The sequence below is a fragment of the Acipenser ruthenus genome, chromosome 18, assembly GCF_902713425.1.
Source record: "Acipenser ruthenus chromosome 18, fAciRut3.2 maternal haplotype, whole genome shotgun sequence".
NCBI lineage: Eukaryota > Metazoa > Chordata > Actinopteri > Acipenseriformes > Acipenseridae > Acipenser > Acipenser ruthenus.
The window spans coordinates 31,137,562-31,153,622 of NC_081206.1; the positions used below are offsets into that span (position 1 = coordinate 31,137,562).

General features: G+C 43.2%; 2 protein-coding genes across 3 annotated transcripts; both read left to right on the forward strand.

The window, feature by feature from the left end:
- Nucleotides 1-1,625: 1,625 nt before the first annotated feature.
- Nucleotides 1,626-6,713, forward strand: LOC117962489 (glia maturation factor beta). The gene is made up of 7 exons (XM_034917304.2): nucleotides 1,626-1,761; nucleotides 2,279-2,375; nucleotides 3,570-3,619; nucleotides 4,386-4,435; nucleotides 5,591-5,673; nucleotides 6,004-6,077; nucleotides 6,617-6,713. The coding sequence occupies exons 1-7, from the start codon at nucleotides 1,759-1,761 to the stop codon at nucleotides 6,686-6,688; spliced, it is 429 nt and encodes a 142-aa protein (XP_034773195.1). The 5' UTR covers nucleotides 1,626-1,758; the 3' UTR covers nucleotides 6,689-6,713.
- Nucleotides 6,714-9,350: 2,637 nt separating this feature from the next.
- Nucleotides 9,351-15,607, forward strand: LOC117422002 (protein cornichon homolog 1). Of its 2 annotated transcripts, none has more exons than XM_034036585.3 (5): nucleotides 9,351-9,538; nucleotides 10,944-11,012; nucleotides 13,923-14,035; nucleotides 14,338-14,481; nucleotides 14,992-15,607. In XM_034036585.3, exons 1-5 carry the CDS (start codon nucleotides 9,458-9,460, stop codon nucleotides 15,017-15,019), a joined length of 435 nt encoding a protein of 144 aa, XP_033892476.1. In that variant the 5' UTR covers nucleotides 9,351-9,457; the 3' UTR covers nucleotides 15,020-15,607. The 2 variants fall into 2 exon arrangements, with proteins under 2 accessions (XP_033892476.1, XP_058846597.1); XM_058990614.1 differs by lacking the exon at nucleotides 9,351-9,538 and adding an exon at nucleotides 9,569-9,703.
- Nucleotides 15,608-16,061: the final 454 nt, after the last annotated feature.

A 16,061-nucleotide genomic window follows, 5' to 3' on the forward strand; every position in this document is an offset into this window, starting at 1 on the left:
ACAGGGCATTTCTACATTATGATTCTAGTGGATTTTTTTTTTTTTTTTTTAAAGACAATATTTTTTTGCCAACGTCACTTTTTTCGTGGCTGACGTGTGTTGTGACTTATTGTAAGTGTACATGTAATTATTTGTAAATGTTTCCCGCAGTCTGTTTACCGACAAACCGCTGCCACGCACTCTCACTGTTTATGCCAGGGCACGACGACCTCACTACAGCTTTGCTGGAATTGAACAGCTCAGAAAAGAGGAAAAAAAGGCTGCTAAAAAACATACCTTATAAGGGAAATGTGTTTATTCATGTAATATTCAGTGCCACTTTTAAAATTAAATTGTAACAGCAATAAAGAAATTCTCGCACGGATAACAACTGATATACCGGTACATGGTTGCGATGTGTCTTATTATTAAACCCAGGATAACACCAGGAATGGATCAAACTGCTATGCAACGGGAGTCTTATTTCCAACCCTGAGTTTAGCTAGCTGTAATGTTACACTTCTGGAAAACCGGTATGAACTGCAGATTTGTGGAGTCACGAGTCACTCTGATTAGAATCAGTCTTCGTTCCAAACCAGACCGGTCTAACTTTTCTTTTTCCTTCTCGAAGCTGTTTTTTTACACAAACAAATCGAGTTATGCAAGCACCCAATACCATACCCTTAGGTTTCCGTGTATGCATGCATGCATGCATGTATGTAAAGCATGGTTTATTTGTGTTTGGTTCAATGAGATTAACCAATAGAGTTAAGTCCGAGATGAAGTAATTACATATATTTGTATTGGAATAATTAGATAGCTATATAACAAAACTGCCATTTTGAAAACACGTGTTCCCCGTCTCCGCATTATTTTTAATCACCTACCTTTCTGCCGTTAGACCTTGAATCTGCACCGGTCTCTTTGGCGCCACCTAATGGGTAGCAAACATCATTGCAATATCGCTTATTATCACCGTCCCACACCTTTTCACAAAGGTACAGTATTTTATTATACATCACTGTATCACTGAATTCCAAAAGGCAAAGATAGTTTTTATTGTAATACAGATAGAACAAGGCAGATTCAAAAAACACATGTTTATTGTCCAGATTTGGCAAGTTCTGGTCTAAGTTAGAATTCAGTTACTCTGTCCTTACACTGCATTCTGAAAAAAATAAATCTCTTGGGGTGGAAGGGGGTGGGGCTATTAAACCGTGACATCAGTTGTTTCTTAATTAAATACAAGGTTTAAAATACCTGTTCATGAAACAAATACGAATGTATTGGACTTCAAACAGGGCACAAAACATTTTCAAGTTTTATTTTTTCATTAATTGTCCTTGCCAAGAGTGAAGGCAGTGGTAGAGCCCTTCTTAAGCAGCCTGTAGTTGTAACTAACTTAACGCACGCACGGTGTAACTGGTACTAACGATACGGATTGCAGGGTCTGTAATTGCTTGCAGCGCCCTTCGTGGTGCGGTGCGTTTCTGTTGCAGTTTGGACGCTGGAGACAGGGGCTCTGCTGCTCCCTTCCCGATTTCCGAGCTCATAAAGGAAGGCTGAGTTCTAAAAAGGGAAGGGAGCGGGGAGCGCGTCACAGAGTTGTTAGCGGCGCCGCTCAGTGATTGGCTGCTCTCCCGCTCCCTGTTTCCAAGGAAACGCGAAATGTTATTGGACAGCAGGGAAGTCACAAGACTCTAGGAAAAAAAAAAAAAATATCCAGCAGGCAGGGAGGCAGGCAGGGAGACACAGGGAAAGCTTGAGACTGCTGGGAAAATGGTGAGTGAGTGCCGACGCGGCGGGCTGCAACTGGAACAGATATATATAGATATAGATATATACATATATATAGAGAGAGAGTAAATGTTGTATTTCTGTATGTAGCACGTCAGGTATAAAGGTGCGGCGCTTATGGTTTCTGACGTGGTCCCTCTCTCTGGACGGAGTTGGTCTGTTGCCCACAGCACAGCGTTATATATATTTATATGTCTTTTTTGTTGCCACATTGTTATGCTGAGTGTTGCGTGCTGCACACACACACACACACACACACACACACACACACACACACACACACACACACACACACACACACAGATCATTTTTTTCAGTTCCACCCTTTGCGATGTGTTCCGGCATGTCAAGTTGCGCTATCTGCTGTGTGTAGGTATAACCGGCTCATGTGTGTCTTATTAAACTCGTCGTAAAACCAGCCATGGAGGAAACTGCTGTGCATGGGGCGCCTTACTTCAATCCCTGTTACTAAATCATTCTCTCCTCTCTCTTTTTTCTGAAGAGTGAATCGTTGGTCGTGTGCGACGTCGACGGAGACTTAGTGGAGAAGTTAAGGCAGTTCCGTTTCCGGAAAGAAACCAGCAACGCTGCCATTATAAGTATGCTTTTGTTTTATTTTGTGTTGTTGTTCTCCTGCAATGAGAGCTCTGTTAAAATATTCAGGAGTTTAACAGCGAGGAGACGTGTTAATAAAACGCCATGACTGATTCACTGGAATGCAGACCGAGCAGAAGAAACCAACATGTATTTATAATAATAATAATAATAATAATAATAATAATAATAATAATAATAATAATAATAATAATAAAATACTGGCTCTTAAAAGAATTGTGGAGAGCAGTACCTCCATATCTGCGATTGCTGAACCCAAGCAGACGAAGAGAGACCAGGTTGTGCACACCTGTTGTTTTCATCCACTTGTGATGGAACTTGGTGTGGCCATTCCTTAGTTCTTCAGGCTTCATTATCTGATGATCTCAAGGGGGTCCGTGCTGTGTTTGGTGACAGGTCAGCAGCAGTAACCCAGGGCTCTGTCTCAATGCTGTGCTCTGCAGGGTGGGCAGCGCTGGGGGCTCTGTCTCAATGCTGTGCTCTGCAGGGTGGGCAGCGCTGGGTGCTGGAGGGTAGCTGAGGGCACTCTCTCAATGCTGTGCTCTGTAGGGTGGGCAGCGCTGGGTGCTGGATTGTAGCTGAGGTCTCTGTCTCAATGCTGTGCTCTGCTGGAGGGTAGCTGAGGGCTCTGTCTCAATGCTGTGCTCTGCAGGGTGAGCAGCGCTGGGTGCTGGAGGGTAGCTGAGGGCTCTGTTTCAATGCTGTTCTCTGCAGGGTGGGCAGCGCTGGGTGCTGGAGGGTAGCTGAGGGCACTGTCTCAATGCTGTGCTCTGCAGGGTGGGCAGCGCTGGGTGCTGGAGGGTAGCTGAGGGCTCTGTCTCAATGCTGTTCTCTGCAGGGTGGGCAGCGCTGGGTGCTGGAGGGTAGCTGAGGGCTCTGTCTCAATGCTGTGCTCTGCAGGGTGGGCAGCGCTGGGTACTGGAGGGTAGCTGAGGGCTCTGTTTCAATGCTGTTCTCCGCAGGGTGGGCAGCGCTGGGTGCTGGAGGGTAGCTGAGGGCTCTGTCTCAATGCTGTGCTCTGCAGGGTGGGCAGCGCTGGGTGCTGGAGGGTAGCTGAGGGCTCTGTCTCAATGCTGTGCTCTGCAGGGTGGGCAGCGCTGGGTGCTGGAGGGTAGCCTGTGTTTGCAGGGATTCCTCTCACTTTTGTGTTCTTTTTGTTTTTGGATTTATTTCCCCAGTGAAGATTGACAAAGACAAACAGCTGGTCATCTTGGACGAGGAATATGAGGTTAGTGGGGGTGTGGGGTGTGTGACGCTTGAGTCCGTGCACAGAGAGTGCAGTGCAGTGTGGGGAGCGTGACGCTTGAGTCTGTGCAGAGAGTGCAGTGCAGTGCAGTGCAGTTCAGTGTGGGGTGCGTGACGCTTGAGTCCGTGCAGAGAGTGCAGTGTGGGGTGCGTGACGCTTGAGTCCGTGCAGAGAGTGCAGTACAGTGCAGTGCAGTGTGGGGTGCGTGATGCTTGAGTCCGTGCAGTGTGTGCAGTGCAGTGCAGTGTGGGGTGTGTGACGCTTGAGTCCGTGCAGAGAGTGCAGTGCAGTGCAGTATGGGGTGCGTGACGCTTGAGTCCGTGCACAGAGAGTGCAGTGCAGTGTGGGGTGTGTGACTCTTGAGTCCGTGCACAGAGAGTGCAGTGCAGTGCAGTATTGAGAGTTTAAAGGCATGAGGCTCCTCTAGCCACAAAGCTATCGCTTTTGTCTTGATTGATAGAAATGATTTTTACCAAAATCTGTTGTTTTTAAATAAATGTAGAAAAAAAGCTGCATTCACATCCTAGAACAGTTTCACAAGTAGCGCATTTTATTTTACTAGTATAAAGCAGACTTTGAAGTTATTCTAGCTTTGTGAGTAGAGCAAATGAACGGAGTGATTTCATTTGCCATTTTCTTTCCTCTTACTAGCTCATGCAGCATCATTATTCCCACCCACCCTTTCTTGTGCTGTAGTTGTATTTGGCTAACTTGTCGTGCACCTTTTTGCTGCTTTTTCTTATTTTAGGACATTTCTCCAGATGACCTAAAGGATGAGCTTCCAGAAAGACAACCCAGATATCCTTTGAATAAGAAATGCCTTTGTGCTGTGTACACAGTGTATATAACCCAGCTATCCTGTGTACACAGTGTATGTAACCCAGCTATCCTGTGTACGCAGTGTATATAACCCAGCTATCCTGTGTACGCAGTGTATATAACCCAGCTATCCTGTGTACACGGTGTATATAACCCAGCTATCCTGTGTACGCGGTGTATATAACCCAGCTATCCTGTGTACGCGGTGTATATAACCCAGCTATCCTGTGTACACAGTGTATGTAACCCAGCTATCCTGTGTACGCGGTGTATATAACCCAGCTATCCTGTGTACGCGGTGTATATAACCCAGCTATCCTGTGTACACAGTGTATATAACCCAGCTATCCTGTATACACGGTGTATATAACCCAGCTATCCTGTGTACACAGTGTATATAACCCAGCTATCCTGTGTACACAGTGTATATAACCCAGCTATCCTGTATACACGGTGTATATAACCCAGCTATCCTGTGTACACAGTGTATATAACCCAGCTATCCTGTGTACGCAGTGTATGTAACCCAGCTATCCTGTGTACGCGGTGTATATAACCCAGCTATCCTGTGTACGCGGTGTATATAACCCAGCTATCCTGTGTACACAGTGTATATAACCCAGCTATCCTGTGTACACAGTGTATATAACCCAGCTATCCTGTGTACGCGGTGTATATAACCCAGCTATCCTGTGTACACAGTGTATATAACCCAGCTATCCTGTGTACGCAGTGTATATAACCCAGCTATCCTGTGTACACGGTGTATATAACCCAGCTATCCTGTGTACGCGGTGTATATAACCCAGCTATCCTGTGTTCTGTGTATATTTGGCACGTGCTGGTGTAAATCTATAGCACATTACTACCCTGTCGAATGCAATCTCCAGAGAGATTCCTACATGGATTCAATGGACCTGTGCCACGCCGGGATGAGCCACAGCTGGATATTTTTCCCGGGCGTTGTACAGTGCAGAGCCTGGATTGCATCAGCCACTTCAGGGGTAATCTCAGGATGCACAGGTGCCTGATGCAGTCCGGGGTGATTTTCCCCCTGTGCTGTAAAGTGCTCTAATGGGTCGTGTGTCTGCTGGTGTTGAGTTCTAACAGGTCCGTCTCCTTAACCACGAGCACGTTCATTGTTTACAGCTACAAGTACCAGCATGACGATGGCCGTGTTTCCTACCCTCTCTGCTTCATCTTCTCCAGCCCAGTCGGTAAATACTCTTTGGAGCTTCTCTATTCATCACATACAGCCTTTTCAAGCTGTTGTTATTGTTCAGCTGGAAAGTCCCTCCAGCACTCTGCTGTCTCTCTGTAGTAGCAGGGATTAGCAGGCACATACAGGAACCTGTTCCAGCGCACTGCTTTGTGTTTTTTTTGCTGACCTTTTGTTAGAGTGTTTGTATTATCCCAGCTAGCTGAGATCCCCACCAGTCACTCTGTGATTTTAATGGCTTACGAAGCCCATTCCCTTTGCGGTACCCTCTGTTGTACGTGTGTCTGTGTAAATCGCTTCCATTTCCGTTGTTTGTTTTTTATTGCAGGGTGCAAACCTGAACAGCAAATGATGTACGCAGGGAGCAAGAACAAGCTGGTGAAGACTGTGGAGCTGACGAAGGTAAGGGCTCCCGCCATGGCGCTCCCTGTCGGGGGTTGTTTCCAGTGTGCAAATCCACCAGGGTGGGGTTTAGCCCAAGGTTATTATTTCATTTTGGAATAATAGAAATTGTGTATGAAAGAAAGCATACATATTTCTGTTTTTGTTTTTTTTTCTCCCCTCCACACAGTTGCTCCTAAGCTTTCTCGCTCCTCACAACACCTGCACTGCAGGTCTCTCCTCAGTATTATGTATGTTGGGGGAACTTTTGAAGCCCAGATTCTCAGATCTCTGAATGGCTGAATGATGCCCTGGTTTGAATTATTATTATTTGCATGCAATGTATATACAGGACAGTAAGTGAAGTGTGAAGAACACGCTGTGGGACGTTCAGCTCCTGCCCGGGGATTGTGTTTGGAAGCAGCTTCAGCACTGCAGAGCTGGCAGGCAGCGGAGTCCATGCTGCTGGTGGCTGAAGCCCAGGGTTGAAAATCATGAACCGGGATCCTCGACAGTTTGAATTGTTCTATTTTTATTTTTATGTTTTTATTTTGTTCCAGGTGTTTGAAATCCGGAACACGGAGGACCTGACCGAGGAGTGGCTGCGTGAGAAACTGGGCTTCTTCGGGTAGAGGCTGCAGCGCGGCGCGGGGCGGGGCGGGGCGGGGTGGGGTGGGGTTGAAGCACCTGTTGTACTTACGGTATCTTTTCAAACTTTTTGTCTGTGGAAACTTCAGAATTCAGAATTCCCCCCACCCCACATGACTGAGAACAGAGAGAGGAGCTCTGGTAGGACCAGCCCGATTTAGTGCTACCCTTAAACTGCCTGACCTCGGGTAACATGGGCTAATCGGGGGCTGATTTGTAGCTGTGTTAATGTTTACAGTGCAAACATGCATTCTGGCATTTTATTCCATTTTGGTTTCATATTTTTTCTAAATATGCCTCAATATTTAAATAAAAAAAATACCTTTTTTTATTTTTTTATTTTTTTAATTTCAGTTTTATTTAACAACCGTTAAATTGGGGTCCAGACAAACACGTTGTGAACGTGGTGCTGTTGTGGTGATGTCATGACATCTGCACATGGACACGGAAACACGCACAGGAACATGCTTTTACTGTCACTATGGTAATAGAATATGGTGAGAGAAATGGTGAACTACTGCAGCCCTTTAAAAATATTATCATCCAATGGTATAGGAGATTACAATATTTCTATTGTCTCCAGGATCCTGGAATATTAATTTTTCACAATTTTAAAAAGGCAGGATAGTAAGAAGCTACTTTTTTTTTTGGTGTGACATTTTAGTTTGGGTTCTTCAAGGTTTTCTAACAAATAAACCAACAGTTGGCAATATAGCCAGATTTTTGTTGGTTGACATTCCTAAAAAACTACATTTCCCATGATCCTTTTGTTTGTGGGGTGCCCGGGACAAAGCGTTAAAGCAGGTCCTTAATCACAGGACTACATTCAAATGTTGCTTTTGCTCAGTTTAATGCAATTCTCCAACCGTGATCACAAATCAGTGCGAGGAAAATCAGTCTGCCTGAGGCTTTAATGGGGTAAACGGTAAAGGGAAATAAAAAACCTAAACGCAAAGTATTTTAAACGTTTAATCCAAAACGCCCTGTTTATGGGGTCTTGTATAGATTTTTTTCAGTTTTTTGAGGGAAACAAAAAGGTAATTAATACAAGGTAAACCACTGTAATTGAGTACAGCATGAAAATTGGTGTAAAGTTTGATAGAAATACAAAAGTAAAATACAAAGATGGCTGTAGATGCTAAATCAAGTCTGCTGTTTTGTTGAAAACGCGCGCGATTGTTTAAATGGTAAACGTCTGCTTTAAAGAATCTATTAAAGGTAGGTGTACTCCCTCAAATCTGCCCCAGGGAATTCTCGTGAGAAAAGATCCGTAGCAAACAGGGTCTTTTCTCACAGCTGTTTGTATGGGCTTTTCCTTTAGGTCAAACCCTTCAACAAGAACAATAATACAGGGGAACGGGACATTAATGAATTCAACAATGCTCAAGTAATAAAAAAAAACATGTACAATACAAAATAAACCAACCTTTGAACAAATGAATTCTTCCTCTAGTTCCACGTAGTCCAGTCCCCAAAGGAATGCCCAGGATGGAGAGGAGAGAAGAGGAGAGTAACAGGTCTGTGCTTGGGGGCGATATGAGAATGTTTAGCCCCAGCACCAGGGCAGTTGTCAAGATCACACTACACAGAAGCTCTCTTCTGCTCTTCCAAACTAATAGTCTGTAGAGCAGGAGTTCTGGAAGAAGACATTCTTTCCCTTGAATTACTTGCTCATAAGAATAGTGCCATTTTGAGGGCAGTGAGTTCTTATTAGTATTGTTATTGCAGTGGGGTTTAGGAGCCTGCTCTGACACTTGAATGCATGCCCTCCACATTCAGGACAGTACAGTTGAACCAAGCCCCTCCCTTTGTTCTTGAATGCACATGTACTTCATAGCTTAGCAATAAGGCATGCAGTAAGTTTAAAACCCTTAAGAGTATTGTTTGCAAAAATCCTCAAACCTAAGGGAATGGTTGTAAACATGATAAATAAGACTTTTCATCTTCATGGCATAGTTTCCATACTTTGACCCTGTGTTTCACATTGTGTCCAGCACACTGGACTTTAAAAAATGTGTTTGCAGTATGATAGGCTTGGTATTATGTTCATTTTGATATCATGTTACTCTATGTTATTGCTGCATGTTTGTATTTTTTAACTGGGTAAACAGACCCTTAAAGTGATCCAGCTGGGTTCAGTTTGACCGAAGCACTATTAAATTGAAGTGTTGAGTTACAGACAGGTTTACTGGTGTCTGGTGATACTGTCATTAATACACACGCTTACACATTTCAGTCAGTCATCTTCTACACATGTCCTTTATTATTGCTAATTCCACACTTGCTTTGTGCTTTTAAAAGTCTCTTTGTCCAGCGAATCTTTCGTCTGTGTAGATGTTTGCTATCAAACTTTGGGACCTGACGATGTGAAATATTTTGTAATTTGCAACGTACTGTACCAACAATATAATGTGACTGAATGCAAAAACGTAAATCAATAAAATACAAATTAAAAAACAACAAAAATGTGAATGGTTTTCAGTTTATGTATGTATGCATGCATGTATTGAAAAAAAGAAACGTTATATATATATATGCACACACAAATGTGAATATAAAATACAGTGTTATATATATACACTGTTTCGAATAGTGCGTGTGAGACGCTTTGGCTGCACTCCCAGTCAGTTGCTCGTCCTCGCTCTCTTCATGTACACCTCACAGTGCGCATGTCTCGCCGCGGTCTCGCGTTGTTTGGCGCCGCTCTCTCCTCTCTCTCGGATTTCTCAGCGCTGATGGTTGCGCAGTGAAAGATGGCGTTCACGTTTGCGGCCTTTTGTTATATGCTGGCATTGCTGCTCACGGCGGCACTCATATTCTTCGCCATCTGGCACGTAAGTATTTAGACGCACCTTGTTTCGGAAGGATAACGGCCGGGGCACGTTTTTGTTACGGATTTCGTTGCTTCGGCCGTAACGAAAGGCTGCCGTAGAGGAGATGCCGTGTCCCGGCCAGCTAAAGAGTCTCCACCCGGAATGAATGACACATACATATACAAAGTACAAGACACGGTTTATTTATCTGAATTGCAAATAACTACTTTAACTTTGAAATGTGTGTTATTTTTATAGTTTATTGACTTATACGTTGGACTTAATATAAGCAGTCATGAATTTACATTATTATTATTATTATTATTATTATTATTATTATTATTATTGATAATGCTAGTACTAGTATTTCTTGATCGCACAGTTTATTCAAAGCGTGTATTTATTTAACTTGCAATCTAATTGACTGGTTCTTGTAGTAAAATAATACAATGCTAGTTTTACGCTCTCTCAGTAAGGACGTGTCTACGTGTTATCTGGCTGGGCTATGTTACTGTGCTTAGCAGCTAAGTGAACCGTGTCTTTAACTTTACTTGCTGGGTCATTGAGATTCATGACAGTTTAGAATGGAAGTGTTTATTTTTTTTGAAGACATTCATTTACATAAAGTTACTTTGATGTTGTTACTCCCAGGGTGCACTGAGAGGTCTCATAGTCCTATGAAAAATGGCCATACATATTTTCAACACACTGGACTTTTTATCTGGGTAATGTTAGTCTAACTAAGAGATTTAGAAACAAATGGGGAAAATTCTCTTTACGAAATACAGCAAATGCCGTGTTTCAAATGCTGAACCGGTTGTAGCTGTAGTCTGCGTGCATGTTTAGGGTCCTAATTCAGAGCATTGCGTTGATCATGTCTGGCCCCTACATGGTGTGAACTCAGTCACGGTTTAGTTGTGCATCTGTTTTCTCCAGTCTGTTCTCATGCACCCCTAGACTCCTGTCCTATTTAGGATTGCATTTGGCTGTAATCTGATAAACTCTTTGATTGGCTGTAAATATTTGCAATTTCAGGTGCTGTGTGTTTACCCCACACTCATGAAGACCCTCTGTCTGCATGCACAGGTTTTGTTTGTGGGGCTGCTAATTATTCTGCATCTCCCTTACAAAACATGACTCCAGCTTCTACCTCTTTATCCCTTTGTAAAAGCACCTGTGTTCAGTTAACACAGCCCCGTGTCATTTGTGGTTAGATTTGTGGGAGGCCGTTTTCTATAAGTACCTACCGATCAGTATCTCTTAGTTTTCACTTGAGAAAAAAACAAAACGTTCGAGCGATGTCTGGAAAGCAGGAGATGTACTAGATTTAGTTTTGCACGTTGCCTGAGCTTCGTCTTCGTTTTTGTCTAGAATACATGCATGAGGTTTCTTAAGTCTTAATTTGAATTGTTCTGTTTCGTTTCAGATTATAGCGTTTGATGAGCTGAAGACGGACTACAAGAACCCTATAGACCAGTGCAACACGTTGAATCCTGTGAGTACTGACTTCCAGCACCGGGAGTGAATTCCTCGTGATCTTTCCTTTCTCTCAGCATGCTGAAGTCTATCTGCTGTGCTCTTTTCTGTAGTCTGTATCTTTTGCTGAACGGCTGTCCTAGTCCTTCTGTACTGATAGACGTGCTGCTGTCAAGCTCGTTATTCTGACTGTGTTTAATCTGCTTGTGATCTTGTCGCCTGTCAGACACTAACGTTCTTTCAATCTGATTTGTGCATTTTTGTTTTTGTTTTTTGGCACAAAGACAGTTGAAAAAGTCAAAAAGATTAAGAGAGTCAAAATTGCCTTGAAGGTTTGTACAGACTTTTGGTTCAAACGCCCTTTCAGTTTCATTTGTTTATTTTCCCCCTCGGGTTGCCATCTGCACGTCGGAGTGTTTTGCAAATGTTTTTTCAGTTAACAATTTTCCAATCTTGACTCAAACTTTACTGGGTGTCTCAATTTTAGCAGGACGTCTCAGTCCTGCTTGAAAGTCAGTGCCCATGCAGGCACAGAAATATTCGTAAATATTCACATAGTATCGCAGAACTGCTTATCCATCCTTTTAAACTGGAGATCTTTTAGATTCTGGTTGAATTTTCCAAACTTGTGATTCTTTCCAGGAAACACTTATTTATTTTTATAAGGATAAGGTGGGAGGGAAATCTCAGTGTAAAAATAGGATTTTAATCACCTCGCAGTCCCTGATTTTTAAAATAATGCCATCAACTACAGCTTGTGCCAAAATACAACTTGTGTCCTTCACGCTGAGGCCTGATAAGAGCAGGATGTTGACTGAAAAGACTTGCAAATGCTCTAAACCTGCATGATTTGATGCAAATCCCCTTTGTTTGCTTACAGTCCATTGCACAAAACACGCATAAGCAAATCTGTAAGCAGTAGCATGTTGCTGTTCAGCAGCAAAGGTTAGGTGAGAGCAGGTGAATGGGCTGGTCCAGAGAGGACCAGGAGCAGTCCAGGATTGTCAATGCAGGATTACATTTTAATCACACATGCACCATCACAGTGTAGCCCAAGATTAGTTCATCCAACATTCAAGTAGTTTTAGCGATTTTATAGCTAGCTATTCCAGTGCATTGTAGAGATGGAAGACAAAAGTAAGTTAGTAACATATCTCTTGAATAAGGAGTCTAGTAAACCAAGAAACTGGGACAAATGCAGCCCCCCTGAGCCTGTCCTCATACTTCACATAATGTACATCTGGTACAAGCCACCTGATAGCTGCATTACATCATTACCAGGGTCTTTTGTGTGTTATAACTCCTTATCAACATTGTGGTTCATTCAGTGTTAGTGTTCTTAACTGAGTCCTGGCTGTGTTATATTAGGGTTAGGATGTTGTTGCTAAACCACCAAGATAATAAACCAATTCAATAAATCTTACCTGCTGTGCACAGCTCTGTCACATCAAACCAGGGCGGTACAGCTTTCATTCAGCACCTAAAAAAGAACTTTTTGATGAAACCAAGTCAGCCTCATTTCCCTGATGACTTCTGTGTAGGCTGCACTGCCTCGTATTGGAGGCACACGTGGCTGTGAACGTGGAGTTTGCAGCTCAGTTTTAATCCAGATCACCCAGGGGCTTGTTTTAAAGGAAGGCTGCTGATCAGAGTCCTTAAAGAGACAGGACCCTGTGCAGGGCTGCTGGAGCACACCGGCTCAAAAGGTTGTTGCTCGATTCCAGTCTTTTTTTAATTATGATTATTAATAAAAGTTAGCAGTTTGTGAAACATTAAGACAGGGTTAGAAGTTTCATTTAAGTCTCCTCCAATTTAATAAAACAAAAACATGACCCATAGCAAATTGAGTAGCATAGTTTAGAAGTGTACCCGTGAACCCATGCAGGGGTCAGGGGTGGGTGATTTTTGCATTTATTTTTGTATGCATTTCAAACTGATGGCAGTTGAGCTGAGCTGTGTAGTCCTTGGCACATTTTGTATAGTACATAAATGCCCTTAATCTCAATGATGGCTTCTTCTCCGAGACAAAAGGTGGAAATCCATCTGTTCTGCTGAGAATTGTTTTTACTGTATTTACCTCGCATGCATCCACTATGTATTTTGCATTCAAAGATATCCCTACAGATTTGGGAACACACATTTCCCAAATCCTTTTTAATTTTTTATTACTTCCTTTAGTTAACTTTTATTCTCAAGAGGATGGCAGGTGTCCTTCTCCAGCAGTGCACAGATGGTTAGGCGCAGTGCTGTAGAATTCAATAGAGGCCACTGTGCCCTGATCATTCTGCTGTACATGCACACAGTGTCTTTGGAAACTGATCTCTTCTGTCTTTTATTCTGCAGGGTTTTTTTTTTTGGAGGATAGTTAGATCCAATTAAATAGGTCAGGAATGCTGGAAAAGTAGCAAACTATACCAGCAATCCTCAACTTCTTCTGTCTGCTTTCTTTTCAGTGTATGCTCTTGTGCTGGAATTCATTTATTTATTCAATCCTGGGCCGATGCAGATTAGTGGAATATCAAATACAGGCTTTCATTTTCTTAGGCACAATGAGTGTTATTCCAATTTTACAAACTCCTCCACTTCATTGTATTTCCCTTCCCTGGGTCTTGTGTTGTATGACTGTGTTCAGCAGTGCGATGAGCATCTCGGTGAAACACCTCAAACAAACATGTTCTTTTTTTAACTTCGGTAAGACTGATCTGCTTGGCCTACCCACACACGGATAGCAAGAGGCATCTGCAAATCTCTGGATCTGACAGTGATTTTTGTTTGTTCAGATGTAGTAATCCCTCCCACCGGTGTTGTGTGCTTGCTTGTATAATCCTCTCCTGTCTGATTCCGCAGTGTGTTGTGGGAGCAGTAGCTCCCCTCCAGCGTTGATGTGTAACGACGGGAGTGTTGCTCATGTGTTCTCTGCTCGTTTCAGCTGGTGCTCCCAGAGTACCTGATCCATGTGTTCTTCTGCATCATGTTCCTGTGCGCGACGGAGTGGCTATCGCTGGGTCTCAACATGCCGCTGCTCGCCTACCATGTGTGGAGGTACGCCTTGTATCTGCCGTTTGTACTTCACAGCTTCCACGCTTTCCCAGTGTTGACCCTTTAGGACAGGGGTGGCCAGCCCTGTCCCGCAGTCTATTGAGCGCTCTGCTGTGCGTTTCACTCTGCTGCTAATGAAACCGGGACCTTTTTGATAGGACGAGGTCCCCTTCAGTCTTCTTTCCATTTTATTTGCACTCCAGGTTTGATTTGAGATCCCGGATGTGGTTTGAATCCGGGGTGCTGTTGGTGTGTAAGTGTGTGTAGGAGGCTCACCCCTGCCTGTGCTCCCTCCCCTCCCCCAGGTACATGAGCAGGCCGGTGATGAGCGGCCCTGGCCTCTACGATCCCACCACAATCATGAACGCTGACATTCTAGCATTCTGTCAAAAAGAGGGCTGGTGCAAGCTTGCTTTTTACCTGCTCTCCTTTTTCTACTATCTCTACGGGTAAGTGTGTCTTCGTTTTTATTATTGTGAACCTCAAGGTAACGACAGCGAGAAACTCGCCTTCACTCCACTAGAGGGAGCATTGGTAGGTTATGTTGCCACCTAGTGAGATCCGAGGAAGCTGCACCTTTTTAGATTCCAGATAACTTCATCCAGGTCAGGAGTGATGTAATTCAGTTTGAATGTGACAATAGCATATTTTAAATGCTCTTCTCCCAATGAAAAGGCATAAAGACAGCGGGGGGTGGGGATAAACTATTTAAGGGGCAGACGGATCACTGTAGCAGTCTTCCTTTTAACTCCTGCAACTCTGACCAGCTTTGAACTTCAAAATCTTCTCAACCACAAAGTTGAAGGCATGCACTTTTCTTCCAGCAGCCCCAGAAAGAAAGAAATAAATAAAATAACTGACGTCCACAGTTGTCTGCAATCTTGTTTTCCAGTCATGGTCCATCCCCTTTCATCAGTTCTGTTTCGTTAACGCTTGTCATCTCTTCTTTTAAATTGCAGAATGATCTACGTTCTGGTGAGCTCCTAAAACCAGGTTGGCTGTAGTCATGGGTGAGGGGTGAGGAGTGGGAAAGAGGAAATAAATAAATAAAGAAATACAAAAAACAAAACTGCATGCAAAACTACACCATTCGACTGGCGATCTGCAGGGAAGAGCCATGCTTTTTATTTGTGGAAGATTTTGCCTACGGAGTTAAAACAATAATAATAATGGAACCAACAACCCCAGGGGTATCCCTCTTCATCACTGAGGAAATGAGTTCTGCTGCTTCTGAAAGAGAGAACTTTTTGCCTGAGCTTCGTCCTTCCGTTTTGTCTGAGCTTCATCCTTCCTTTCTGCTGCCCATCATTTCAGAGACTATTAAAGATGTTCAGGATCATTATTTAGTTTTTCTTTATTGTTTTGATGGAAAATGAAACTCAATATTCTATATTGCCTTTATTTTTCCCTTCTCGTATTTAACTTTTATGAAAAATCACTGATCCTAATTGTACTTGATGTTTACAGAAGTTTATGATTTTTTTTGTGCGTGTCTGCTATTGTTGCTTGGCATGTTAGCAGTAGATCAAGACCACATTTCTGTAATAAATTGTAAGGAGCAATCTTTTTACACAACGATTTATTTTGTGCATCTTTTGAACTCCACTAAAGTGACTATCAGTAGTGTGTGTGGCTCAGACTACTTACAAAAAAAAACAAAAAAACACTTTAATTTGATTTGCATCAATAGATTAGGCGTGGTAAGGTCTGAAAGTGGATTGACTATTTGGGTAACATTTTAAAGAGCCACGCTGTTGCGGGCTTGCCTGTAAGCTGCGTTGTCCTCCGACGCTGTAGCTCTTGGGTGGCTGCATGGTGAGTCCGCAGTGTGAAAAAAAGCGGTCGGCTGATGGCACACGCTTCGGAGGACAGCGTGTGTTCATCTTCGCCCTCCCGAGTCAGAGCAGGGGTGGTAGCGGTGAGCTGAGCCTAAAAATAATTGGCCATTCCAAATTGTGGAGAAAATAAGAAAAACAATTAGTGACTATTAAATTTAAATAAATAAATACACTCCAGCTAGTCTGAAGGA

Excerpts from the sequence above, each read along its gene's own strand:
- LOC117962489 (XM_034917304.2), top strand. Across the intron at positions 2,376-3,569 it reads CAGCAACGCTGCCATTATAA|TGAAGATTGACAAAGACAAA; the intron begins GTATGCTTTTGT and ends TTATTTCCCCAG. Across the intron at positions 5,674-6,003 it reads CATCTTCTCCAGCCCAGTCG|GGTGCAAACCTGAACAGCAA; the intron begins GTAAATACTCTT and ends TTTTTATTGCAG.
- LOC117422002 (XM_034036585.3), top strand. The coding sequence starts at position 9,458 with ATGGCGTTCACGTTTGCGGCCTTTTGTTATATGCTGGCATTGCTGCTC. Across the intron at positions 9,539-10,943 it reads TATTCTTCGCCATCTGGCAC|ATTATAGCGTTTGATGAGCT; the intron begins GTAAGTATTTAG and ends GTTTCGTTTCAG. Across the intron at positions 14,482-14,991 it reads TTTTTCTACTATCTCTACGG|AATGATCTACGTTCTGGTGA; the intron begins GTAAGTGTGTCT and ends TTTAAATTGCAG.